This window comes from Salmo salar, chromosome 25, assembly GCF_965601325.2.
Source record: "Salmo salar chromosome 25, fSalSal1, whole genome shotgun sequence".
Classification (NCBI taxonomy): Eukaryota; Metazoa; Chordata; class Actinopteri; order Salmoniformes; family Salmonidae; genus Salmo; species Salmo salar.
In genome coordinates, this window is record NC_138315.1 from 33,568,196 (window position 1) to 33,595,148 (window position 26,953).

General features: G+C 44.7%; 1 protein-coding gene across 1 annotated transcript in view; it reads left to right on the forward strand.

The window, feature by feature from the left end:
• Nucleotides 1-26,953, forward strand: part of LOC106586620 (anosmin-1) — a 77,970-nt gene that overhangs the window by 28,060 nt on the left and 22,957 nt on the right. The window contains exons 3-4 of the mRNA XM_014174105.3: nucleotides 14,557-14,619; nucleotides 15,257-15,479. Coding sequence (XP_014029580.1) covers nucleotides 14,557-14,619; nucleotides 15,257-15,479 — 286 coding nt within the window. The remainder of the gene's footprint in view (nucleotides 1-14,556; nucleotides 14,620-15,256; nucleotides 15,480-26,953) is intronic.

Genomic DNA, 26,953 nt, shown 5'->3' on the forward strand with positions numbered 1-26,953 from the left:
GACACACATACCAGCTCTACTAGTAGTACTGCTACTACCAGCAGTACTACACCTGCACCTGTCAACGACACAAGTTGTTCTGCTTCCACGAGCACATCCAATGCTAGCATCAGTAACTCTACATTTGTTGTTAGCCCAGCTAGCATGGACACTGACAGTTGTGAATCTAATGCATCCGAAGTGCTACTGCCCCCTTACCCGGGAAAGCACCGAACAACAGGCGGGGACATTGGACCAATGAAGAGGCGCAAATATGATGAGAACTACATTTGATTTGGGGTTCAATTATATTGGGAGTAGTGCTTTTCCCCAGCCACAGTGTGTTTATATGTGCAAAAGTACTATCTCAGAACTCAATGAAACCTTCACTCTTGCACAGACATTTCGAAAAAAAAATATGCCAATTTCAAAAATAAGGCATGGGAGTTTGAGTGAGAATTAAGATGACTTTCAAAGAGTAAGACATATATAAAAGCAACAGATACCATTTAATAAGAAGGGGCTAGAAGCGTCTTATATGGGGAGCTACCGAGTGGCTTGGACAGGCAAGCCCCATTCTATTGTGGAAGACTTAATTCTTCCTGCTGCCGCGGATATGACTGGGACAATGCTGGGGGAAAAGGCCCAAAAAACTATACAGAAAATGTCTTCATCAAACAACACTGTTTCACGATGCATCAGTGACACGGCAGGAGATTTTGAAACAATTACTGCTTCGCATACAAGCCAGTAAATTCCATGCGTTACAGCTGGATGAGTCAACAGACGGGGTGGGCCAGGCACAGCTCCTGGTATATGTCCGTTACATTTATGGGGGGGCCAATTAAGGAAGACATCTCTTCTGGAAACCAGAACAACAGGAGAGGCTATTTCTAAAGTTCTGGACAGCTTTGTGACATCAAATGGGCTTTGCTGGTCAAGATGTGTTGGTATCTGTACTGATGGCGCAAAAGCCATGAAAGGGAGACATAGTGGAGTGGTAACACGCGTGCAAGCAGTTTCTCCTGACGCCACTTGGGTACACTGCAACATCCACCTCTTGCTGCCAGGGGAATGAATGACAGCTTGAAAGACGTTTTGGACACTACAGTGAAAATGGTTAACTTTGTTAAAGCAAGGCCCCTGAACTCTCTTTTTTGCACTATGCAATGATATGGGCAGCGACCATGTAACGCTTTTACAACATATTGAAGTGCACTGGTTTTCAAGGGGCAAAGTATTGACACTTAATAAAAATATTATTATTATTTTATTTTTTATTTTTTTGAGAGACGAGCTTAAAGTTTCTTTACTGACCATAATTTTCACTTGTCTGACCGCTTGCATGATGATTGAGTTTCTCACACGACTGGCCTATCTGCGTGATGTTTTTCTCGCCTGAATGATCTGAATCTGGGATAACATGGACTCTCTAGAACTATATTCAATGTGCGGGACAAAATTGAGGCTATGATTAAGAAGTTGGAGCTCTTCTCTGTCTGCATTGACAAGGACACCACACAGGTCTTTCCGTCATTGTTTGGTTCTTTTGTGTGCAAATGAACTCAAGCTTACGGACTATGTCAAATGTGATATAGCGAAGCACCTGAGTGAGTTGGGTGCGCAATTACGCAGGTACTTTCCCAAAACGGATGACACAAACATCTCGATTCGTTGTCCCTTTCATGCCCTGCCTCCAGTCCACTTACGGATATCTGATCAAGAGAGCCTCATTGAAATTGCAACAAGCGGTTCTGTGAAAATTGAATTTAATCAGAAGCCACTGACAGATTTCTGGATTGGGCTGCGCTTAGAGTATCCTGCCTTGGCAAATCGCGCTGTTAAGAAAATAATGCCCTTTGCAACCACGTATGTATGTGAGAGTAGATTCTCGGCCATCACCAGCATGAAAACTAAATACAGGCAGAGATTGTGTATGGAAAATTATTTAAGACAGACTCTCTCCAATACAACCCAACATTGCAGAGTTATTTGCATCCTTTCAAGCACACCATTCTCATTAACCTGTGGTGAGTTATTCACAATTGTTGATGAACAAATAAAATGTTGTATGTAAGATGGTTAAATAAAGAGCATAATTATTGATTATTACCAAGACAGTCGTGAAGAGGCCTCGACAAAACCTTTCCCCCTGTAAAGTTTTGGCATGGGTCCCCAGATCCTCAAATAGTTCTACAGCTGCACCATTGAGAGCTTCCTGACCGGCTGCATCACCACATGGTATGGCAACTGCTAGGCGTCTGACCGTAAGGCGCTATGGAGGCTCTCTACAGAGAGATTTACATCTACACCCCCCCCCCCCCCCCACACTCCATTACAATTTTCACTGCTGCTACGCGTTTTGTATTATCTATGCATAGTCACTTTACCCATACCTACATGTAGAAATTACCTCAACTAACCTGTACCCCCGCACATTGTACCGGTACCCCCTGTATATATCCTCGTTATTGTTATTGTTACTTTTTAATAATTTTTTACTTTTTTATTTAGTAAATATTTTCTTAACTCTTTCTTGAACTGCACTGTTGGTTAAGGGATTGTTAGTAAGCATTTCATTGTAACCTGTGACAAATAAGATTTGATTTGAATGCCAGGCACACCGGTTTGGGTTTTTCACGCTCAACAGTTTTCATTGTATATCAATAATGGTCCACCACCCAAAGGACATCCAGACAACTTAACACAACTGTGGGCAGCGTTGGAATCAACATGGGCCAGCATCCCTGCGAAATGCTTTCAACACCTTGTAGAGTCCATGCCCTGATGAATTGACGCTGCTGTGAGGGCAAAATGGGGTGCAACTCAACATTAGAAAGGTGTTCCGAATGTTTGTACACTCACTGTACATGATTGTTCATAGCAAAACTATTGCTGATGGTGAACTTGAACAATTGACATAAAATCGACAATAGCCTACCCAATTAACGTTGGTTGTCACTCAACTAATGAAGCCTAATATTGCTCCAGCCGTTTTACAAACATTTTGAATGCTGAAGGTGACTGGGGGCCTACCTTTCGTTAGTCAGTGCATGAAGCAGCGACCAGTGTGACTAACACACGCATGTGTCCGGACGTGGCGATTCCATCCCGTTGTGGACGTCCCCATTTGAAATGTATGACATCTGGCGTAACGTAATGGAGTGCTTATGGATAATGTGAACGAGGCTTAAGTTTCACACATCCCCATGTGCTACATGTGCATGGATGCGTGTGTTCGTTTGATTGTGTGTGCTGGGGGGGGGGTGTAGAATCAAGTTTCAAGTTAGAGCACTTCAGTTAATCGGCCTCCTTCTCCTCCAACTTTGACATACCTAATCCAATCACACACACACTAGTGTGGCAGCGTGCCTTGACTGAATTTCCAAACGCACCTGTGTTGGTTTACTGCACACACACAGAGAGAGACAACTTGAGAGCCTAATGCACACCCACACCTCATGTTACTCACAGTCCACTGAAGGAACGTCGACGGTTTACTGAACTCAAGGTACACTGAACTTTATAGTGTAATAGCTCACGATAGTCACTCCACCCAGATTTATTGTCAACATTTTTACAATCCTATGAAAGTTAATGGCAAATCAAAGACCTATTGGACAGCCTTCAGAGCATACGATTTTCTACTTATTCACATTATTCACAACCCAACACTCGATGAAATATGTTTAAACTGTTCTGATGTGTTGACCTCACGCTTGTATTGATACTACATGTGTGCATCAGCCGACAGGCAACTCCTCACCAGATGTACAACTTCAATTCATTCATTTCAAATATGTAATGAAATTCACTTAAAAAAAAAAACCGTTTTCTAGGACAGGGTTGAAATAAAACGCTTGACTTGAATATGGATTTGGATGGAAATCAAGCTGACTTTTTGAAATCTCTATGCAGTTTGAAGTGGGCCCTCTGCAATGAATAAGAATCAGGGGGAAGACGGAAGAAACATCAAGAGTAATGGTGCTCATAGCAGCTCTTCTGAGACGGAGAGCGAGAACTTTAACCAGGTAGCTCCTGTGTGGATCGATAAATATGAGCTGGGCTCTTAGCAAGCGAGTGGCGCTGGAGTAATTGAGTCTGGTGATGTGTGTGAAAAGTGCCATGGCAGCAGATAAGGGTCATAACTTGTCTGCGATAGGAGGTGAGATTTACAGTGTGTGATCAACAACAGAGATCCCTCCATATAGCCCTCTCCCAGAGGAGTTTTGTCCCTACTGCTGCAGCATCCTCCCTGGGACTCCAGACACGCCTCGTAAATATCTCCCCCACCACCAACTCACCTCGCTAAGCTGACATTGAACTTCAGGGCCACGATCGATAGTTTCTACTGGCTCCAACCATCTTCTGCTTTATAGGGGGGAACGTATGCAATGGATTGGGAGGCCTGTTGTGTATTAATAGGGCCTAGGTGACATTCTAGTCAACTTCATAGTTGAAAGAATGGATGGAAAGCTATCATATTGGTTATCCAAGTGTAGAAATATTATGTTTATTTTTATGGATCACAGTACGTTTATGAAATGAAGGCATTAATCATATAGCTTGTCGTCGGAAAGCCACACACATCTCTCCTAAACCCCGCCCCATGATTGTACAAATATGCTCAGACGGTATGGGAAAACGTCTCCTATGTAATACGTTAGTATGAATGATGTTCCTGCCTTTTATTATGTCTACAGTGTGTGTTATGTAGCCCGCGGCTATCTCGACTGGTAGCGTTTCACGCTTCATTAACTGAAGCATGACACTTTCTGTGACATTTTATGCAAGACATTTTTCAGAGTTTGTTGTTCCAGCTGTCCCCGTTGGGAAGTTTTTTACGATGGACTAAGATGCCCAGCCACCCGGGGAAGTGGAAGTTGTAGGATACACACACACACACACACACACACACACACACACACACACACAGCTAAGCAGTATTCCCCCCCGTAACAAACTGAGGACAGGGCTGTGGCATTGGCAGCCATTGTCCCTGACTCTCACATCAGCCCCACAGAAAGCCTTTCAGGGCTCACCAGTGCAACAACTGCTGTGTTTTACTACAGCGTGAAATGGGCAGTGATGGGCCATGGCTGGCTCTACTTCGCCATGCAGAATGTACTGTATCACTCACTGTTTTGGGAGGATGATAAGGACACAAAGGGAGAGTCGGGAGCACAAACACTATTGTTGATACATTGCTCTAGCCAAGAGCTGTGGTGGAACTCAAGCCTCTACCGATAGTCAATGTGCTCGTTCACATCTGGGAGTGAAAACAGTTCAAGTCACCGTATTTGTTTGTGTAGAAACTTGCATATAAATATGTTAACGCATCATAGAACAATCTCATGTAGGGTTGTTATTCCAAAAGATGTTAGCCTGGATGCCAGTCTTAGGCATTAGCTTCAACTCTATCTCAGACTGACACCCAGGTTAACCAGACAGATGCAACATGACCAGCACAATTAGCCGCCTTCCCTTCCATGTTGTCTTTTAATTGATGAGTCACCTTTGTAATTATACAGTGTGTCTCCTATTTGCTTTGGCAAGACATCTGTCATGGCTCACGCCCCTCTCCTACTAAAATGTCAGTTCTGTGGGTGTGACTGTCGAGAAACGCTGACAGATTGTCAGTTACCTGGGAGAGCTCTCACAGTGAGGAAGTCAAATGCTTATATTATTTTATGACATCCACTCCCTCAGAGAAAGAGATTGTCAGACAGGTAAATCCTTAGGAATGCACTTTTTTTATTGTATGAAAACATATTTTTGTACAAAATTATTGTGAGACGAATGTCGAAAGTGATAAGCTTCATGCACTAACATACAAGGTCGGATCTATGTTGTAATCTTTTGAGCATGGAATGCCATCTGAATTCCACTTGTCTTGACACGCAAGCATTTCAAACGCAAGTATCAATCCATTTTCACTTCACATATAAACTCAGCAAAAAAAGAAACGTCCCTTTTTCAGGACCCTGTCTTTCAAAGATAATTCGAAAAAATCCAAATAACTTCACAGATCTTCATTGTAAAGGGTTTTAACACTGTTTCCCATGCTTGTTCAATGAACTAAAAACAATGAATGAACATGCACCTGTGGAACGGTCATTAAGACACTAACAGCTTACAGACGGTAGGCAATTAAGGTCACAGTTATGACAACTTAAGACACTAAAGAGGCCTTACTACTGACCCTGAAAAATACCAAAAGAAAGATGCCCAGCGTCCCTGCCATGGCCAGCGAAGAGCCCGGATCTCAATCCCATTGAGCACGTCTGGAACCTGTTGGATCGAAGGGTAAGGTCTAGGGTCATTCCCCACAGAAATGTCCAGGAACTTGCAGGTACCTTTGTGGAAGAGTAACATCTCACAGCAAGAACTGGCAAATCTGGTCCAGTCCATGAGGAGATGCACTGCAGTACTTAATGCAGCTGGTGGCCACACCAGATACTGACTTAATTTTGATTAACAAGAAATTGAACACATTATTCAATTTCTGTTAGTCACACGTCTGTGGAACTTGTTCAGTTTGTCTCAGTTGTTGAGTCTTGTTGTGTAAACATTTGTATGACCATATGTTAAGTTTGCTGAAAATAAACGCAGTTGACAGTGAGAGGACGTTTCTTTTTTTTTGCTGAGTTTAGATCCAATTGTGATGAACCATACAGGGACCTGAGCCTTTCTTCAACCAATGGAATGCATTTATTCCCATGCACACATCTTTTAATGGGAAAATTGGCTTGATCCCACGGCTTACGTGTGTATGTTAAGTGATTTGTAGAGGGGATTTTGGGGCTTTGGCATGTGCTGTGTCTGCTGGCTGAGGTTCCTTTAGGCTAGATAGGCTGGTCGTTAGTGCTGCTACTACCCAGGAAGCCTACTATACTTTACTGCAACTGGAAATGTGTTAAATTAAATGTGCTAAATGTCCTTTAAGCCTATCATTTGTGAGGACATATGCAGTTTTGAAAGACACTTCAGTAGGATTATGTAAACATGCATTTTATTATGAATGAGTATGTTATTGAATGTAAAACTATTGCTCTAATGCACTTGATGTTTTCTTGAAAGTTATTTCTGTGTTTTCCCCCCTGTGGTTTCTTTTGAGTCTCCAGGGGTTCATTCTGAACTTGTGCTTGGTTTTAGGAGAGGTTGAAGCCACTGAAGAAAAATGTAACTGTCTCCCGCCTCTATCCCCTTTCTCTCACTCCTCAACACTTGAGTGTCCAGACAGTGTTCCTCCAACCCCAATCAGGAGGTGAGACCAAGCGATCAGAGTTCTGAGAGCAGTGTGTAATTGAGAACTGGCAGGTGAGCTGAGCGCAAGGCCCTGATTGCTCCATGTTCCTCCCAGAAGCCAGGTTTACGCACTCCATAAAAAGCAAATAAACTTTTCACTGGAAATGGAATAACGACAGATGCTGCTAATGAGCTAATTAAAAACTCATAAACACAGATTCAGCTCCCTGACTGAGATGAGTCATTTCTTACATCAACGGTGCATTTTAAGAGATTATTATACGCTCGTCTCTGTGTCAGTGAAACATGGACAAATACTGTACTTTATCCTCTGACTGACTAATATACTGTATCTAATGGTCTTTGAGACTGAAGCGAGACATCCAGAAGTCTCTGGCCGCAAGTTCACCTCACGAACACTCATTAGCTCTCATTTCTCCTCTCACGGAAGGTCTCCATCTCGTTTATCAAAGATGATTCCCCCCTGCTGACCAACATATTGGACTTTCCCATACGAGGAATGCGGTGGTGGAGTCTGACAGTTAGCTGCTGGGTTTGTTGGAGCTGGTGCAGAGGGTCTAAATTGAAAGGAGCTGACTAGCTCTGGCAGGTCTCTGGTCAATGTGGTTTTGGCCCGTCCCAGTGGCTACACAGAAGCAGTGGTTCCTCTGTGGGAGACTCTCCTACGGGCTCTGCCGGTACCACTGGTTCTGTAGCAGCCAACTAGCAGCACCAGGAACACATCAACCTCCAGCCCCTTTATCTTACCTGAGGTTCTGAACTCATGCCCCTTTTCTGCGGTGGCATCTGATGCCTGATTCTCTTGGACATGCATGAACTTTCATGTTTTATTACATTTAGCCTTATTGAGTTTGATTTGGGGAGGGCGAGCGGTTGTATTTACAGCGATTGGAGTCTGACCGTTATTGGTGTATTTTCAATTCCTCATCTGGTATGTTGGGCTTAACAACTTGCACTGCAGTCACAACTAGGCTGCTCTTTGATCCCAGGCCCGCGTCAAACATCCAGTAAATAAATTCCACGTGTTTGAAAAGGGAATCCCAAGAACATTTTAACTGGGTGTGTATCATCTACTAACCATGCTATATGTGTACGACTGGTCGAGGTTCAGAGAGAGGGAGAGCGTTGGTGCCAGTGCCAAACTGTATCAGGTCCAGACATGAGGTGGAAGGGGGGAAGAGGGTGGTTGAAGGGGGGGTTATGCTGATGCATTTTTTTAAAGGAATTTGTCAAGGGCAGAAGAGCCAGACAAAATATCCCAGCTATTGAATGGATTTTGGGAGTCACGACAACTTTGTGCTCTTTGTTCTATTCAGAAACAAATCCCCCTTGGGCCTTGGCCTGTTACCTCCTTTTGTAGAAAATTGTTGATGTTCTCTGAAGGTATGTGGGGCATCTTCAACAAAGAGGTATGATCGCTGATTTGCAGTGTGTGCCATGGAAGTGGCTGAGGGAGGTGCTTGGCAGTCGTCGGGAGAATTCAACTATATGCACTTTGTTCCAACACTGTACATTTACCAGTAATATAATGTTTAATGCACATTTCGGATGAGAGCTGCATAATTGGTACTATACCCGCTAGTTATCAAATTTCAGAAAAGAGCTATTCAATTCTACAACCACCTAAAAGGAAGCGAAGCATATTCCACCACAAAGCCCTCACCTACAGAAAGATGAACCTAAAGAAGAATCACCTCAGCCAGCTGGTTCTGGGGCTCTGTTCACAAACAGAGCTCCGGGGCAGCAATGAAATTACACCCAACCAAATTATGAGAAAGTAAAAAAAGATGAACTATTTGACACTGGAAAGAATCATCCAAAAAAACAAAACATATTGGAATGCTCTCTGGCTCTAAACTGAGTACACTTGCAGAATACCTGACCACTGTGATTGACTCAAAATTAAGAAATCCTTGACTATGTACAGACTCTGAGCATAGCCATGCTATTGAGAGAGGTCGCCACAGGCAGACCTGGCGCTTAAGAGAAGACAGGATTGCTCCCACTGTCCACAAAATTAGGTGGAACCTGAGCTGCACTTCCTAACCTCCTGCCAAATGTATAACCACATTAGAGACATATTTGCCAGCAGCAAAATATGTGGCCCGTTGCCATGAGAAAAGGGCAACCAGTGGAACACAAACATTGTAAAATACCACCTAATATTTATCTTCCCCTAATATTTGTACCAAAACTAATTGCACATTGCTAAAAATTGTACATGGCTGATCATAGCTGCTTGCATTGGATGGCGCCGGAGACAAAGGCAGACGTTTTACGTTTCACCAACCGATTGTCTTTTTTTGTTTTGTTTTATTTGCAACTTATTTTTTTTACATCGTTTTTACATAATGTTGCCGCTACCTTTTCGGTCTCTTATGACCGAAAATAACTTCTCGACATCAGGACTGCGATTACTCTCCACGGACTGGCAGAATACTTTTTTTTCCTTTTAACGAGTCTGACGAGGCCAACGCGAACGATATACTGCTTTCTCGGGAACAGGCCCAGATCCCCGTGATTTGCGTGAGGTGGAGAAAAAGGAGGGCGGGCTGCCTTTTGAGACATCGTAGGCGATCCAATAAACACACTTCCTTCCTTTCTGCTAGCAAACGTGCAATCTTTGGACAATAAAATAGATGCCCTACGCGGAAGATTAAACTACCAACGGGACATTCAAAACTGTAATATCTTAAGCTTCACGGAGACGTGGCTGAACCGCGACGCTATCAACGTACAGCTGGCTGGTTATACGCTGCACCGGCAGGCTAGAACAGCAGTGTCTGGGAAGACCAGGGGCGGCGGACTATGTATTTTTGTGTGGTGCACGACTGTTTATGGAAGTTTCAAACTATTGCTCGCCTGAGGTAGAGTAGTCATGATAAACTGTAGACATACCTAGAGAATATTAATCTGTATTTTTCGTAGCTGTTTACATACCACCACAGTCAGAGGCTGACACTAAGACAGCATAGAATTTGCTGTATTCCACCATAAGCAAACAAGAAAATGCTCACCCAGAGGTGGCGCTCCTAGTAGCCGGGGACTTTAATGCAGGGAAACTTAAATTCGTTTTACCAAATTTCTATCAGCATGATAAATGTGTGACTAGAGGGGGGAAAAAAAAAAACTCTGGTCCACCTTTACTCCACACACAGAGATGCATACAAAGCTCTCCCTCGCTCCCCATTTGGCAAATCTGACCATAATTCTATCCTCCTGATTCTTGCTTACAAGCAAAATTAAAGCAAGAAGGACCAGTGACTAGATCAATAACAAAGTGGTCAGATGAAGCAGATGCTAAGCTACTGGACTGTTTTGCTAGCACAGACTGGAATATGTTCCGGGATTCCTCCGATGGTTTTGAGGAGTACACCACATCAGTCATTGGCTTCATCAATAAGTGCATCGATGACTCCGTCCCCACAGTGACCGTACATACATGCCCCAACCAGAAGCCATGGATTACAGGAAACATCCGCACTGAACTAAAGGCTAGAGCTGTCGCTTTCAAGGAGCAGGACTCTAACCCGGAAGCTTATAAGAAATCCCGCTATGCCCTCCGATGGACCATCAAACAGGCAAAGCATCAATACAGGACTAAGATCGAATCGTACAACACCGGCTCTGATGCTCGGCGGATGTGGCAGGGCATGCAAAACATTAGAGACTACAAAGGGAAGTACAGCCGAGAGCTGCCCAGTGACACGAGCCTACCAGATGAGCTAAACTACTTCTATACTCGTTTCGAGGCAAATAACACTAACATGCATGAGAGCACCAGCCGTTTTGGAAGACGGTGATCACGCTCTCCGCAGCCGATGTGATTAAGACCTTTAAACAGGTCAACATTCAAGACAGCCGCAGGGCCAGACGGATTACCAGGATGTGTACTGCGAGCTAGCGCTGACCAACTGGCAAGCGTCTTCACTGACGTTTTCAACCTCTCCCTGTCCGAGTCTGTAATACCAACATGTTTTAAGCAGACCACCATAGTGCCTGTGCCCAAGAACACTAAGGTAACCTGCCTAAATGACTACCGACCCGTAGCACTCACGTCTGTAGCCATGAAGTGCTTCGAAAGTCCGGTCATGGCTCACATCAACACCATTATCCCAGAAACCCTAGACCACTCCAATTTGCATACCACCCCAGCAGATCCACAGATGATGCAATCTCTATTGCACTCCATACTGCACATTCCCACCTGGAAAAAAGGAACACCTACAATTGAAGTTTACAGACTCAGGTTGGAGTCATTAAAACTCGTTTTTCAACTTCTCCACAAATTCCTTGTCAACAAACTATAGTTTTGGCAAGTCGGTTAGGATATCTACTGTGTGCATGACAAGTCATTTTTTCAACAATTTGTTTTATAGACAGATTATTTCACATCCTTCACTGTATCACAATTCCAGTGGGTCAGAAGTTTACATACACTAAGTTGACTGTGCCTTTAAACAGTGTGGAAAATTCCAGAAAATGATGTCATGGCTTTAAAGTTTCTGATAGGCTAATTGACATCATTTGAGTCAATTGGAGGTGTACCTGTGGATGTATTTCAAGGCCTACATTCAAACTCAGTGCTCTTTGCTTGACATCATGGGAAAATCTAAAGAAATCGGCCAAGACACCAGAAAAAAAATTGTTGACCTCCACAAGTCTGGTTCATCCTTGGGAGAAATTTCCAAATGTCTGAAGGTACCACGTTCATCTGTACAAACAATAGTATGCAAGTATAAACACCATGGGACCACACAGCCGTCATACCACTCAGGAAGGAGACACGTTCTGTCTCCTAGAAATGAACGTACTTTGGTGCGAAAAGTGCAAATCAATCCCAGAACAACAGCAAAGGACCTTGTGAAGATGCTGGAGGAAACGGGTACAAAAGTCTCTATCCACAGTGAAATGGACGCTATGTTGACATATCCTGAAAGGCCGCTCAGCAAGGAAGAAGCCACTGCTCCAAAACTGCCATAAAAAAAGCCAGAATACGGTTTGCAGCTGCACATGGGGACAAAGATCGTACTTTTTGGAGAAATGCCATCTGGTCTGATGAAACAAAAATAGAACTGTTTGGCCATAATGACCATCGTTATGTTTGGAGGAAAAAGGGGGAGGCTTGTAAGCCGAAGAACACCCATCCCAAACGTGCAGCATCATGTTGTGGAGATGCTTTGCTGCAGGAGGGACTGGTGCACTTCACAAAATAGATGGAATCATGAGGAAGTATAATAATGTGGATATATTGAAGAAACATCTCAAGACATCAGTCAGGGAGTTAAAGCTTGGTTGCAAATTGGTCATTGTCCATTTGGAAGACCTGACTTGCAAGCAAAGTTGTGGCAAAATGGCTTAAGGACAACAAAGTCAAGGTATTGGAGTGGTCATCGCAAAGTCCTGACCTCAATCCCATTGAAAATTTGTGGGCAGAACTGAAAAAGCGTGCGCGAGCAAGGAGGCCTACAAACCTGACTCCGTTACACCATCTGTGTCAGAAGGAATGGGCCAAAATTCACCCAACGTATTGTGGGAAGCTTGTGGAAGGCTACCCAAAACGTTTGACCCAAGTTAAACAATTTAAAGGCAATGCTTCACTCAATTAGTATTTGGTATGTAAACTTTTGACCCACTGCGAATGTGATGAATGAAATAAATAATTCTCTGCTATTATTCTGACATTTCACGTTCTTACAATAAAGTGGTGATCCTAAATGACCTAAGACAGGACATTTTTAATGTCAGGAATTGTGAAAAACGGAGTTTAAATGTATTTGGCTAAGGTGTATGTAAACTTCCGACTTCAACTGTATGTGAGGATGCTATTCATTGACTACAGCTCAACGTTCAACACCATAGTGCCCTCAAAGCTCATCACTAAGCTAATAACCCTGGGACTAAACACCTCCCTCTGCAACTGGATCCTGGACTTCCTGATGGGCTGCCCCCAGGTGGTAAGCGTAGGTAACAACATATCCGCCACGCTGATCCTCAACACAGGACCCCCTCAGGGGTGCGTGCTCAGTCCCCTCCTGTACTCCCTGTTCACTCATGACTGCACGGCCAGGCATGACTACAACACCATCATTAAGTTTGCCGATGACACAACAGTGGTAGACCTGTTCACCGACAACAACGATACAGCCTATAGGGAGGTGGTCAGAGACCTGGCCGTGTGGTGCCAGGACAACAACCTCTACCTCAACATGATCAAGACAAAGGAGTTGATTGTGGACTATAGGAAAAGGTGGACAGAGCACGCTCCCATTCTCATCGACGGGGCTGCAGTGGAGCAGGTTGAGAGCTTCAAGTTCCTTGGTGTCCACATCACCAACAAACTAACATGGTCCAAACACACCAAGACAGTTGTGAAGAGGGCACAACAAAGCCTGTTCCCCCTCAGGAGACTGAAAATATTTTGCATGGGTCCTCAGATCCTCAAAAGTTTCTACAGCTGCACCATCGAGAGCATCCTGACTGATTGCGTCACTGCCTGGTATGGCAACTGCTTGGCCTACGACCGCAAGGCACTACAGAGGGTTGTGTGAAGGGCCCAGTACATTACTGGGGCCAAGCTTCCTGCCATCCAGGACCTCTATACCAGGCGGTGTCAGAGGCCCTAAAAATTGTCAGCCACCCTAGTCATAGACTGTTCCCTCTGCTACCGGACGAGAAGCGGTACCGGAGAACCAAGTCTAGGTCCAAGAGGCTTCGAAACAGCTTCTACCCCCAACCCTTAAGACTCCTGAACACCTAATCAAATGGCTACCCAGATTATTTGCATTACTACCACTGCTACTCTCTGTTGTTATCTATATATTGTCACTTTAATAACTCTACCTACATGTACATATTTCATCAACTAACTGGTGCCCCCGCACACTGACTCTGTACCGATACCCCCCCTGTTGTTATTTTACTGCTGCTCTTTAATTACCTGTTACTTTTATTTCTTATTCTTATTTATTTTATTTTTTTTATACTGCATTGTTGTTTAGGGGCTCATAAGTAAGCATTTCACTGTAAGGTTTATATTCAGCGCATGTGACTACAATTTGATTAATATAACACTTGAAATGTCTAATAGTTTTACTGTTAATTTTCTAATAGTTTGTTGAATTTGTTTCTTCTCACTTTTGTTTGTTTATTTCACTTGCTTTGGCAATGCATATATACTGTTTTTCCCATACCAATAAAGCCCCTTTGAATTTCAATTGAAATGAGTGAGAGACCCTCCCTCACACACAGTTCTTTGATGTGGCTGTCTCTTTCAAGCACTGACACCCTTTCTTCTCCCTTTCACAGTGCCTGGAGCCCTGCAAGGAATCCTGGGACCTGAAGGAAAACCAGTGCCAGGACTTATGCGAGGTACGTATGTCATCTCTGACTCTGAGTTTGAGTGCTTCCTCCAGAGTGGGGAAAGTCTGAGGGAATGAAGAGCGTCAAGCGAAGTGGAGACTTTTTTTTCTCTCTACTGTAATGTAATGGCACTCTGTTAGATTGAATCAAAGCTGTTTAACTTACGCACCACTCAAATGAGTCATCAGGTCCAATGTAAACAGGACAATCCCTGTTAGCTCACTGACCTGCCTGTTAGACATTTTACATTTTAGTCATTTAGCAGATGCCCTTATCCAGAGTGACTTACAGAAGCAACTAGGGTTAAGTGCCTTGCTCAAGGGCACATCGACAGAATTTTCATCAAGTTGGCTCGGGGTTGGCACTTAACCCCGCCACAACAACAGCTTCCCAGGCACCTTGTGTGGCATCCCCCCACACCTCTCTAAAACCTTTGTATGTATGTGTCTTTCAGAGGGGCTGGGTTAAAATTGGAAGTTACATTTCGGTTGGACCTTGTGTGCAATTGACCAATAAAGTGATTTTAATGAAGGCCTGGAAGCTTGGCACACTGTCGCTACAAGTCATCTCACATGGATGTTTTTCCTCTGCCTTTCCTCCTGTCTGCCTACTCCTCTTCCCCCTCTCCTCCCCCTCTACCCTTCAGACTCTCTTTCCCAAGAAGCACTATGAGTGTCTGACTAGCTGTGAGTTCCTGAAGTCTGTGGAGGGGGTGAAGCAGGGGGACTGCCCGGCTCCTGATAAGGCCAGTGGTTTCGCTGCAGCCTGTGTGGAGAGCTGCGAGGAGGATGGAGAGTGCTCCGCTGTCAAGAAGTGCTGCACCAATGGCTGTGGACACACCTGTCAAAACCCCAAGAACCTCTACAAAGGTACAATGACACACATCATGACATGTGCAGTGTAACATCCACTGGGTACAACACCGACGCTAGATACTGTACAGGACTATTAAAATGCACTAGGAGCCTTCTGCTCCTTCCATTTGTCCTTGAATATTGATAAATACTATTCTGTTATTATTAAAGATTGAATCCACAGTAGGGAGAACAGCACCACTGTCTGCCCCACGGCTATTGTTTTTGTTTTGTTAACTAAGCGGTGGTGAGGCGTGTCGTCTAACGTGGTAAAAAAAATTCTTCAATACATATTCTTATGTTCTATCACACGTGCAATGATGTCTGTGTCAACCTGATTGCAGTAACTCGTTGGTTGCAGTAACTTCTTTGTTGTTGTAATATCGCAAACAGACATGGCAGTTTCACCATTAAGGATTCCGGCTTAAACTTGAATTGATGTCGGACAACTCACTCACGACCCATGTGACAAGGAATACAGGCTATCGTGGACTTCAAAGGCAAATCCAGCTGTGTGGTGCCCACGAAGCCTCCCTCCCAGACGAGCTTGATACATTCTATGCTGGCTTCAAGGCAGACAATACCGAGCCATCCAGGAAGACTTTCTGCTCCAGACGACCAGGTGCTTTCGCTCTCCGAGGCTGACGTGAGGAAAACTTTCGAGTGAATACTCACAAAGCCGCTGGCCCAGATGGCATCCATGGCGGCGTCCTCAGTGTGTGCTGACCAGCTGGCGGGCGTCTTCTCTGACATTGTCAAGTTGTGTATGGTTTACACTGCAGCTCTTTGCCCAAACTTGAAAAAGGCCTTTAAGGACTGAAGGACGCAAGGGAGAACTCAATTTTCTTCTGACTTCTTTTATTTCTTTAGTCAGTTAGTTAGTTAATTAGTTCTTTAGTTAGTTAGGTTGATAACCTTTAAAGGCAAAACACAAAAAGAAATATACATTACTTCAAGTAAGGTCATTTCAAATTAAATATATAATCTTAATGTAGTCATTATCTAAATTATACTATATACTAAATTAGACAATTGGTCTCAATTCTCAACACAAATAAACACCGAACTGGCAAGAATTTTACACAACAATGTCCATGTGCCTACCGGTTGAGTCTCCAGAATCCTAAATGAGCTGAATGTGTATGAATGAGAGTCTCCTCTTCCGTGAAGGACTTCCAGTGAAATGCTTTTTCACCAAACATTTCACCACCTGCTATCACAAAGGTGCACCAGTATATATGTTCCCCAGGGAAACACAAGCTAATGATGGGTTCCACAATGCATACACTCTTTCGCCCCCTGCTGGTGTTTTATCTTTGAAATCAGTTGAAAATCTGAACCCCTTGAATATGAATACCTGTCTTTTGACGCAACAGACATCTTCAACCTGTCTCTGTCCCAGGCTGTAGTCCCCACCTGCTTCAAGGAGAACACCATCATCCCAGTGCCCAAGAGAAACAAGGTGACATTCCCAAATGACTATAGACCTGTCACACTCACCCAGGTCATCATGAAGTGCTTCGATAGGCTGGTCATGGCCCACATCAAGGCCAGTATGCCAAGCACACTGTACCCACTCTAATTTGCCTACCTCTCCAACAGATCCACTGAAGAATCCATTTCCATCACTATTCACATGGCCGTAACACATCTGGACAAGAGGAACAGCTATGTGAGAATGCTGTTCATTGACTACAGTACAGCTTTCAATACTATTGTTCCCTCCAAGCTCAGAGCCCTTGGTCTGGACACCACCCTCTGCAACTGGATCCTGGACTTCCTGACGGGCAGACAGGCTGTGATAATTGGCAACAACACCTCCTTCACACTAACTCTCGGGTCTACCACCTCGGGTCCTCTCTAAATACTACAGTCAGTGTACTGACCGGTTGCAACACGGCCTGGTATGGGAAATGCTCTGTCCACAACCGGCCCTCCAGCGGGTGGCGAAGATGGCCCAGTACATCACTGGGACAGTGCTCCCACCCATCCAGGACATCTACATTTACATTTACGTCATTATCCAGAGCTCTTATCCAGAGCGACTTACAAATTGGTGCATTCACCTTATGATATCAAGTGGAACAACCACTTTACAATAGTACATCTATATCATTTTTTTTTTGGGGGGGGGGGGGGTTAGAACGATTACTTTATCCTATCCCAGGTATTCCTTAAAGGGGTGGGGTTTCAGGTGTCTCCGGAAGGTGGTGATTGACTCCGCTGTCCTGGGGTCGTGAGGGAACTTGTTCCACCATTGGGGTGCCAGAGCAGCGAACAGTTTTCACTGGGCTGAGCGGGAACTGTGCTTCCGCAGAGGTAGGGAGGCGAGCAGGCCGGAGGTGGATGAACGCAGTGCCCTTCTTTGGGTGTAGGGACTGATCAGAGCCTGAAGGTACGGAGGTGCTGTTCCCCTCACAGCTCCGTAGGCAAGCACCATGGTCTTGTAGCAGATGCGAGCTTCAACTGGAAGCCAGTGGAGTGTGCAATGGAGCGGGGTGACATGAGAGAACTTGGGAAGGTTGAACACCAGACGGGCTGCGGCGTTCTGGATGAGTTGTAGGGGTTTAATGGCACAGGCAGGGAGCCCCGCCAACAGCGAGTTGCAGTAATCCAGACGGGAGATGACAAGTGCCTGGATTAGGACCTGCGCCGCTTCCTGTGTAAGGCAGGGTTGTACTCTGCGAATGTTGTAGAGCATGAACCTACAGGATCGGGTCACCGCCTTGATGTTAGCGGAGAACGACAGGGTGTTGTCCAGGGTCACGCCAAGGCTCTTAGCACTCTGGGAGGAGGACACAATGGAGTTGTCAACCGTGATGGCGAGATCATGGAACGAGCAGTCCTTCCCCGGGAGGAAGAGCAGCTCCGTCTTGCCGAGGTTCAGCTTGAGGTGGTGATCCGTCATCCACACTGATATGTCTGCCAAACATGCAGAGATGCGATTCGCGACCTGGTTATCAGAAGGGGGAAAGGAGAAGATGAATTGTGTGTCGTCTGTGTAGCAATGATAGGAGAGACCATGTGAGGATATGACAGAGCCAAATGACTTGGTGTATAGCGAGAATAGGAGAGGGCCTAGAACTGAGCCCTGGGGGACACCAGTGGTGAGAGCACGTGGTGCGGAGACGGATTCTCGCCACGCCACCTGGTAGGAGCGACCTGTCAGGTAGGACGCAATCCAAGAGTGAGCCGCGCCGGAGATGCCCAACTCGGAGAGGGTGGAGAGGAGGATCTGATGGTTCACAGTATCAAAGGCAGCAGATAGGTCTAGAAGGATGAGAGCAGAGGAGAGAGAGTTAGCTTTAGCAGTGCGGAGAGCCTCCGTGACACAGAGAAGAGCAGTCTCAGTTGAATGACCAGTCTTGAAACCTGACTGATTTGGATCAAGAAGGTAATTCTGAGAGAGATAGCAAGAGAGCTGGCCAAGGACGGCACGCTCAAGAGTTTTGGAGAGAAAAGAAAGGGATACTGGTCTGTAGTTGACATCGGAGGGAAGACAGAAGGGACGTAGCCAGCGGTCAAGGATGAGTTGATGAGCGAGGTGAGGTAGGGGAGAAGGTCTCCGGAAATGGTCTGGAGAAGAGAGGAGGGGATGGGGTCAAGCGGGCAGGTTGTTGGGCGGCCGGCCGTCACAAGTCGCAAGATTTCATCTGGAGGGAGAGGGGAGAATGAGGTCAAAGCATAGGGTAGGGCAATGTGAGCAGGACCAGCGGTGTCGTTTGACTTAACCTCTCTAGGCTAGGCGGGACGAATTCGTCCCACCTACGTAACAGCCACTGCTATCCTGTGGCGCGATTTTCAAAACCTTAAAAATCCTGTTACTTCAATTTCTCAAACATATGACTATTTTACAGCCATTTAAAGACAAGACTCTCGTTAATCTAACCACACTGTCCGATTTCAAAAAGGCTTTACAACGAAAGCAAAACATTAGATTATGTCAGCAGAGTACCAAGCCAGAAATAATCAGACACCCATTTTTCAAGCCAGCATATAATGTCACCAAAACCCAGAAGACAGCTAAATGCAGCACTCACCTTTGATGATCTTCATCAGATGACAACCCTAGGACATTATGTTATACAATACATGCATGTTTTGTTCAATCAAGTTCATATTTATATCAAAAACCAGCTTTTTACATTAGCATGTGACGTTCAGAACTAGCATACCCCCCGCAAACATCCGGGGAATTCGCTAACATTTTACTAAATTACTCACGATAAACGTTCACAAAAAGCATAACAATTATTTTAAGAATTATAGATACAGACCTCCTCTATGCACTCGATATGTCCGATTTTAAAATAGCTTTTTGGTGAAAGCACATTTTGCAATATTCTAAGTACATAGCCCAGGCATCACGGGCTCGCTATTTAGACACCCGGCAAGTTTAGCACTCACCATAATCATATTTACTATTATAAAAGTTTCATTACCTTTTGTTGTCTTCGTCAGAATACACACCCAGGACTGCTACTTCAATAACAAATGTTGGTTTGGTCCAAAATAATCCATCGTTATATCCGAATAGCGGCGTTTTGTTCGTGCGTTCCAGACACTATCCGAAATAGTAAAGAAGTGTCACGCGCATGGCGCAATTCGTGACAATAAAATTCTAAGTATTCCATTACCGTACTTCGAAGCATGTCAACCGCTGTTTAAAATCAATTTTTACGACATTTTTCTTGTAGAAAAGCGATAATATTCCGACAGGGAATCTCCTTTTCGGCAAACAGAGGAAAAAATCCCAAAGGCGGGGGCGGTCGGGGTCACGCGCATAAGCCAGTGTCTCTTGATCGGCCACTTGAGAAAGGCGATAATGTGTTTCAGCCTGGGGCTGGAATGACGACATTCTGTTTTTTCCCGGGCTCTGAGCGCCTATGGACGACGTGGGAAGTGTCACGTTAGAGCAGAGATCCTTAGTAAATGATAGAGATGGAAAAGAAGTTCAACAAATGGTCAGACAGGCCACTTCCTGTAAAGGAATCTCTCAGGTTTTGACCTGCCATTTGAGTTCTGTTATACTCACAGACACCATTCAAACAGTTTTAGAAAATGTAGGGTGTTTTCTATCCATATGTAATAAGTATATGCATATTCTAGTTACTGGGTAGGAGTGGTAACCAGATTAAATCGGGTATGTTTTTTATCCAGCCGTGTCAATGCTGCCCCCTAGCCCTAACAGGTTAACAAACGAGGATCAGATGACTTCTCTTCTCTCTGTGGATGACTTCGTCAACCATTTTGAAAAGAAGGTTGACGAAGTCATCCGCAGAGAGGGAGGAGGGGGGAGGGGGAGGAGGATTCAGGAGGGAGGAGAAGGTGGCAAAGAGCTTCCTAGGGTTAGAGGCAGATGCTTGGAATTTAGAGTGGTAGAAAGTGGCTTTAGCAGCAGAAACAGAGGAAGAAAATGTAGAGAGGAGGGAGTGAAAAGATGCCAGGTCCGCAGGGAGGCTAGTTTTCCTCCATTTCCGCTCGGCTGCCCGGAGCCCTGTTCTGTGAGCTCGCAATGAGTCGTCAAGCCACGGAGCAGGAGGGGAGGACCGAGCCGGCCGGGAGGATAGGGGCCATAGAGAGTCAAAGGATGCAGAAAGAGAGGAGGGTTGAGGAAGCAGAATCAGGAGATTGGTTGGAGAAGGATTGAGCAGAGGGAAGAGATGGTAGGATGGAAGAGGAGAGAGTAGCAGGAGAGAGAGGGCGAAGGTTGCGACGCCGCAATACCATCTGAGTAGGGGCAGAGTGAGTAGTGTTGGAGGAGAGCGAGAGGGAAAAGGACACAAGGTAGTGGTCGGAGACTTGGAGGGGAATTGCAGTGAGATTAGTAGAAGAACAGCATCTCGTAAAGATGAGGTCAAGCGTACTGCCTGCCCTGTGAGTAGGGGGGTACGGTGAGAGGGTGAGGTCAAAAGAGGAGAGGAGTGGAAAGAAGGAGGCAGAGAGAAATGAGTCAAAGGGGAGGTTAGTCACCCAGAACTGTGAGGGGTGAGCCATCCTCAGGAAAGGAACTTATCAAGGCGTCAAGCTCATTGATGAACTCTCCAAGGGAACCTGGAGGGCGATAAATGATAAGGATGTTATGCTTGAATGGGCTAGTGACTGTGACAGCATGGAATTCAAAGGAGGAGATAGACAGATGGGTCAGAGGAGAAAGAGAGAATGTCCACTTGGGAGAGATGAGGATTCCAGGTCTACCACCCCGCTGACCAGATGCTCTCGGGGTATGCGAGAACACATGGTCAAACGAGGAGAGAGTAGTAGGAGTAGCAGTGTTTTCTGTGGTAATCCATGTTTCCGTCAGCGGCAAGAAGTCGAGGGACTGGAGGGTAGCATAGGCTGAGATGAACTCTGCCTTGTTGGCCGCAGACCGGCAGTTCCAGAGGCTGCCGGAGACCTGGAAATCCACGTGGGTCGTGCGCGCTGGGACCACCACGTTAGTGGCAGCGGCCACGCGGTGTGAAGCGTTTGTGTGGCCTGTGCAGAGAGGAGAGAACAGGGATAGACAGACACATAGTTGACAGGCTACAGGAGAGGCTACGCTAATGCAAAGGAGATTGGAATGAAAATTAACTAAACAACTGGGGAAGCGAGAGAGCAGGGCCTCCCTCACTAACCATTCACTGAAACACTGAAATATAACTTTTCTATCTTCCACTTTAGAAATTATAATTGATGTTAACTACAGTGGTTCAATGTTTCTCAGGAATAGGCTCAAACTTAGTTTATTCAGCTAGATAACTTGGTACAGTATTCTTCCGTGAAACCCACCCAGTGCACCATATCCTATGACGCTGTAGCTAACTAGCATGCTAGCATCCAATAACACACGGTTAGCACCAATACTTTGTACAACAAAATACCAATGGATCATTCGTGTCCGTGTCTAGTTCTACTCTAAACGGTGCCTGGGGAAGGCCTGCAGTATCAAGGACCCCACACGTCCCAGCCACAAGCTGTTGTCTCTGTTATGGTCGGGCTAACGGTATCGGAGCATGAGGTCTGATACCAACAGGCTCATGGACAGACTGCTGAAAAACTTTAACTACACTGACCACCTGCTCTGATTCTCCACACCTTAGCACACATGCACTCATTCACATCCGCGCGCGCACACACTCACTCATTCATGCTATAAACATACATCACGTCACATGCTACCAGGCTCATTATTATGGCTAAATACTGCACAATTTAAACACTTGCCTCCCCCATCCCCAAAACACATGTAAATATTGGACTATAAATTGTCTTCCTGTATTATACTTATGCTAAAAAAATTATTCTATTCTACTGCCATTTACTCTTTGTATTATTATCTTTCATTATTTCTTATTGTTTAGAAGGAACCTGTAAGTAAGCATTTGGTTGGATGGTGTATACCATGTGTATCCTGTACATACGACTTATACAATTTGAGCTTGCAGTTTGTATAAATTACTAGTTTCACGAGTAGTGCTGCAAACTCCAATTAGCTATGCAGTGAACCATACATTTGAATTTTGAGTCATTTCAAATATTTCCTCTGAGTTTCTCTTTCTCAACGCAATCCCAACATTCTGTACATATTTTATAATACATCCAGTGTGTGAAATTGTTCCAAATCAGCTTCAGGCTCACAGATGCACAGAGCGAGAGGGAGCACTCCACTCCAGTAAAACTGTTTAATGGCACAGCCTGAGGTGTCTGGATGTTGTGAGGAGAGCTCGTAGCCCATTGGGTAAGAGCAAGACTCTAGGCCTCTGTGACGAGAGATGGAAGCTACATCTTCTTCAGTTGTGTATGTTATATCAGCAGCCCACCGCCTCTCTGGCTGCTGACAGCCTTGGGCCATAATACGGCAGGAGGAATGGAACTGGGCTCAGTGGAAATGGAGAGCCTGGCTGCTGCTTTCTTTAAGTCTTTGAAGCACTGCAGTGACAGAGTTGGGATTACTTTTGAAGTGCACACACAGATGTGTGTGAAGGGGGGTGGTGCATATGTGTGTGTTGAAGCGTGCATTAATAATATTCCTATATTCTAAGAGAATCAATGGCAGTGTCATGGTCAGTTGTTGTAGATGGAGAAAGATGAAAGGAGATTTATCCTTGAGTTTAATGCAGGAATATACTATCCTCAATTAAAAACATTCACCATAAATTACAGACACACGTATAGAACCAAACAGTTGACTGTCCTGCTAATCCAAACACTTACTGTAGCCTATGGTTGATTTTTGTATCGGGATCAGATTTGCCCATTTTAATTAGCTGTCTGGTTTAAGTCTGGATTGAATTCCAATCCTGATCTCCAGTGTTGAATGTGTAATTATGTGCTCACGGTGTGGAGAGTAATTGTTTCTGTATGTGCACAAATGGAGCGTTTCCCCCATGGAGATCGCTCTCAGATGTGTGTGTGGTGTGTGCATGCACGCTCCGGTGAAGGTTGACTGGGAGTGTGTGTGTGGTGTGTCCCTGACTGAGGAAGGGTGCACTGTAGAAAGCAGATCTTTTTCTAAGTGCTATGTCTTCTGAAGACTCACTGAAGACCCTACTGGACCCTATCCCATATCTACTATATAGAGCTGTTGTCTTTACATCAAAACTCAGTGATATTACTTACTATTCACTAGTCTGAAACTCCTTCTGTTTTCAAAGCTGTACTGGCAATGTGGAGTTCTGAATAAGATATGTTGTGAGCATATGGAACATCGCTATTTCACTGTGGTGCAAAATGTGAGACTTTTCAGGGTTTGAGATTTTATAGGAAACTCTAATCACGTGAATGCCTCATTATTTCTTAATGAATGTACGGTATGTATGACTATCCTGCTGATTTTTGTTTTCTCCTCTAAGAGACTCTTATTTAGTGGGAGGCTAGCGAGAACCTCCTATATAGCACACAGAGGCAGATGCTCTTATCTCTCTTTAGTCACCTCTCTTCTCCCTCCCTCTTTTCTCTCTCACGTTTTATTGGTCGTATGTACAGGATACGCATGATATACATTGTCCAAGGAAATTCTTACCTCCAGGTTCCTTCTCGACAATGATATAATAATACGAACTTAAAGGAAATGGCTCAGTAGAATATAATAAACATTTTAGCAGTATAAGTATAATACAGGAAGGCACAGTTTATAGTCCAATATTTCCATGTGTATTGGGGAAGGGGGGGGAGCAGTGTATATACTGAGCAGTATAATAAGAGTCTGGTAGCAGCAGTTGTGATGAGTGCTAAGGTGCAGAGAATCAGAGTAGGTGGTCAGTCCAGTCCAACTGTTCAGCAGGCTCTCACTCTCACAGTCGTGATGGCTTGGTCGTCATTAGCAATAGATGATTCTACTATCACATGGAGACCACAGACCAGTGTGGAAAAGCCTGTCTTGTTCTCAACCCGTGTCCTCATGTACATCTGTCTTTACTTACGGTCTATCTCCCTCTGGAGAAGCTGTTGTTGCTTGATCCTCACCCTCCCCAGCTGTTCACAGCTCCACACCACTTCAAGACGAGCGTGAACAGTGCCTGACCACCACGGGGTGTGGCTGCTCAGTGTTTCAAAACAAAGGCAGTCATTTAATGTACGTATGTGAAACATATCTTCATTTGTTAACCACCAGAGCTGTATATAACCATGTATATTAATGGCTCTGGTAACCGTGGCATGACACTGAGCACTCATCTGTATTTAAACCTTATGGGAGGCCATTGTACTACATTAACCTTTTGAAGAATATATTGTTGGATGTGTTGTGTTCCTCCCACAATGATTGGTGCCCTTTTGCCTCGGCCCCTGTAATTAGCCAGGTCATTATGACAGTGTGTGCCTGAGCATCCAGGAGAGTTATTGTTGGAACGCGTGAGACATGAATGGACGCTCAGCTCTTCATCACTGTTCATCAGGGATAACGTCATGGCTGTGTTTTTTTTTTTTTTGGATGTGGCAGAGCAAGTATGTGGCCATTGAAGGATGAATCCTGTGAGTATGATTATTACCATAGTGGTAATTTTGATTATTACCATAGTTACCATAGTGGTAATCTTTGTAGGGGGGGAGAGCTGAGTGAGCGTTTAGGATTGGTCGCTTTGCTGCATGTGGAGGGTTGTTGGATGAGGAGTGTGTGTGGCTGAGGGAAAATGAGACGGGGAAGAGGAATGCTGTGGTACTGTGCGTTCGTCATTGACGCACGTGCACACACGCTGCAGCTGTAAAACAATGGCAGACAGATTTTCCTCTGTGTAGAGGCTCTATCTACGAGACACAAGACTGACTCCATATGTGTCTGGTAAATGGGCCCACCTCCATCTCCCACCCGGCATTTTATGAGCATCAATCAATCACGTTAAAAAGCCTCTAAAAGACTCAGTAGAGATGTAACAGGATGAAGCAGCCTGCTTATGCAGCACAGGCAATTCAACACTATTGTGAGCACTTTGTTTGCTGTTACTTTAGAACCTTGAGTTTGTTTATACTGTATGTGTTTCATGAATGCAGAGCAGCTCTAGGTGCTCTCTCTCCTCAGAGAGAAGAGGTCCTTGGGTAAGTGTGTGAGAACGCCAGGTGATTTTAATTGAGAGGTGTGGGATTTATTCAGTGATTTTCTGTACTCCTGAACGTTGTTTCCAATCTCCATCTCATTACCACTAAGCCCATGCTCTATCAATACGTCACTACCTCTCAGCTGAAATAAATCCTCCACGAGAGAGTTCATCTGTCCTGGCTGCTCACTTTCCCCTCACCGCGCACGTAATGAATCAAATTTATTGCACATTGAAAGCGTTTGAATGGGTTGACTTGAGGAACAATGAGGCAAATGTATTTCTGTGTGTGTGTACCTAATGTACAGTTAAAGTCGGAAGTTTACATACACCTTAGAGCGTTGGACTAGTAACCGAAATGTTGCAAGATCGAATCCCCAAGCTGACAAGGTAAAACTCTGTCGTTCTGCCAGGCAGTTAACCCATTGTTCCTAGGCCGTCATTGAAAATAAGAATTTGTTCTTAACTGACTTGCCTAGTTAAATAAAGGTAAAAAATAAATAAACATTTAAACTCAGTTTTTGACTATTCCTGACATTTAATCCTAGTAAAAATTCCCTGTCTTAGGTCAGTTAGGAACACCGCTTTATTTTAAGAATGTGAAATGTCAGAATAATAGCAGAGAGAATTATTTATTTTATCATATTCCCAGTGGGTCAGAAGTTTACATGCACTCAATTAGTATTTGGTAGCATTGCCTTTAAATGTTTTAACTTGGGTCAAACGTTTTGGGTAGCCTTCCACAAGCTTCCCACAATAAGTTGGGTGAATTTTGGCCCATTCCTCTTGACAGAGCGGTGTAAATGAATCAGGTTTGTAGGCCTCCTTGCTCGCACACGCTTTTTCAGTTCTGCCCACAAATGGCCACTCTAATACCTTGACTTTGTTGTCCTTAAGCCATTTTGCCACAAATTTGCTTGCAAGTCTGGTCATTGTCCATTTGGAAGACCCATTTGCGACCAAGCTTTAACTTCC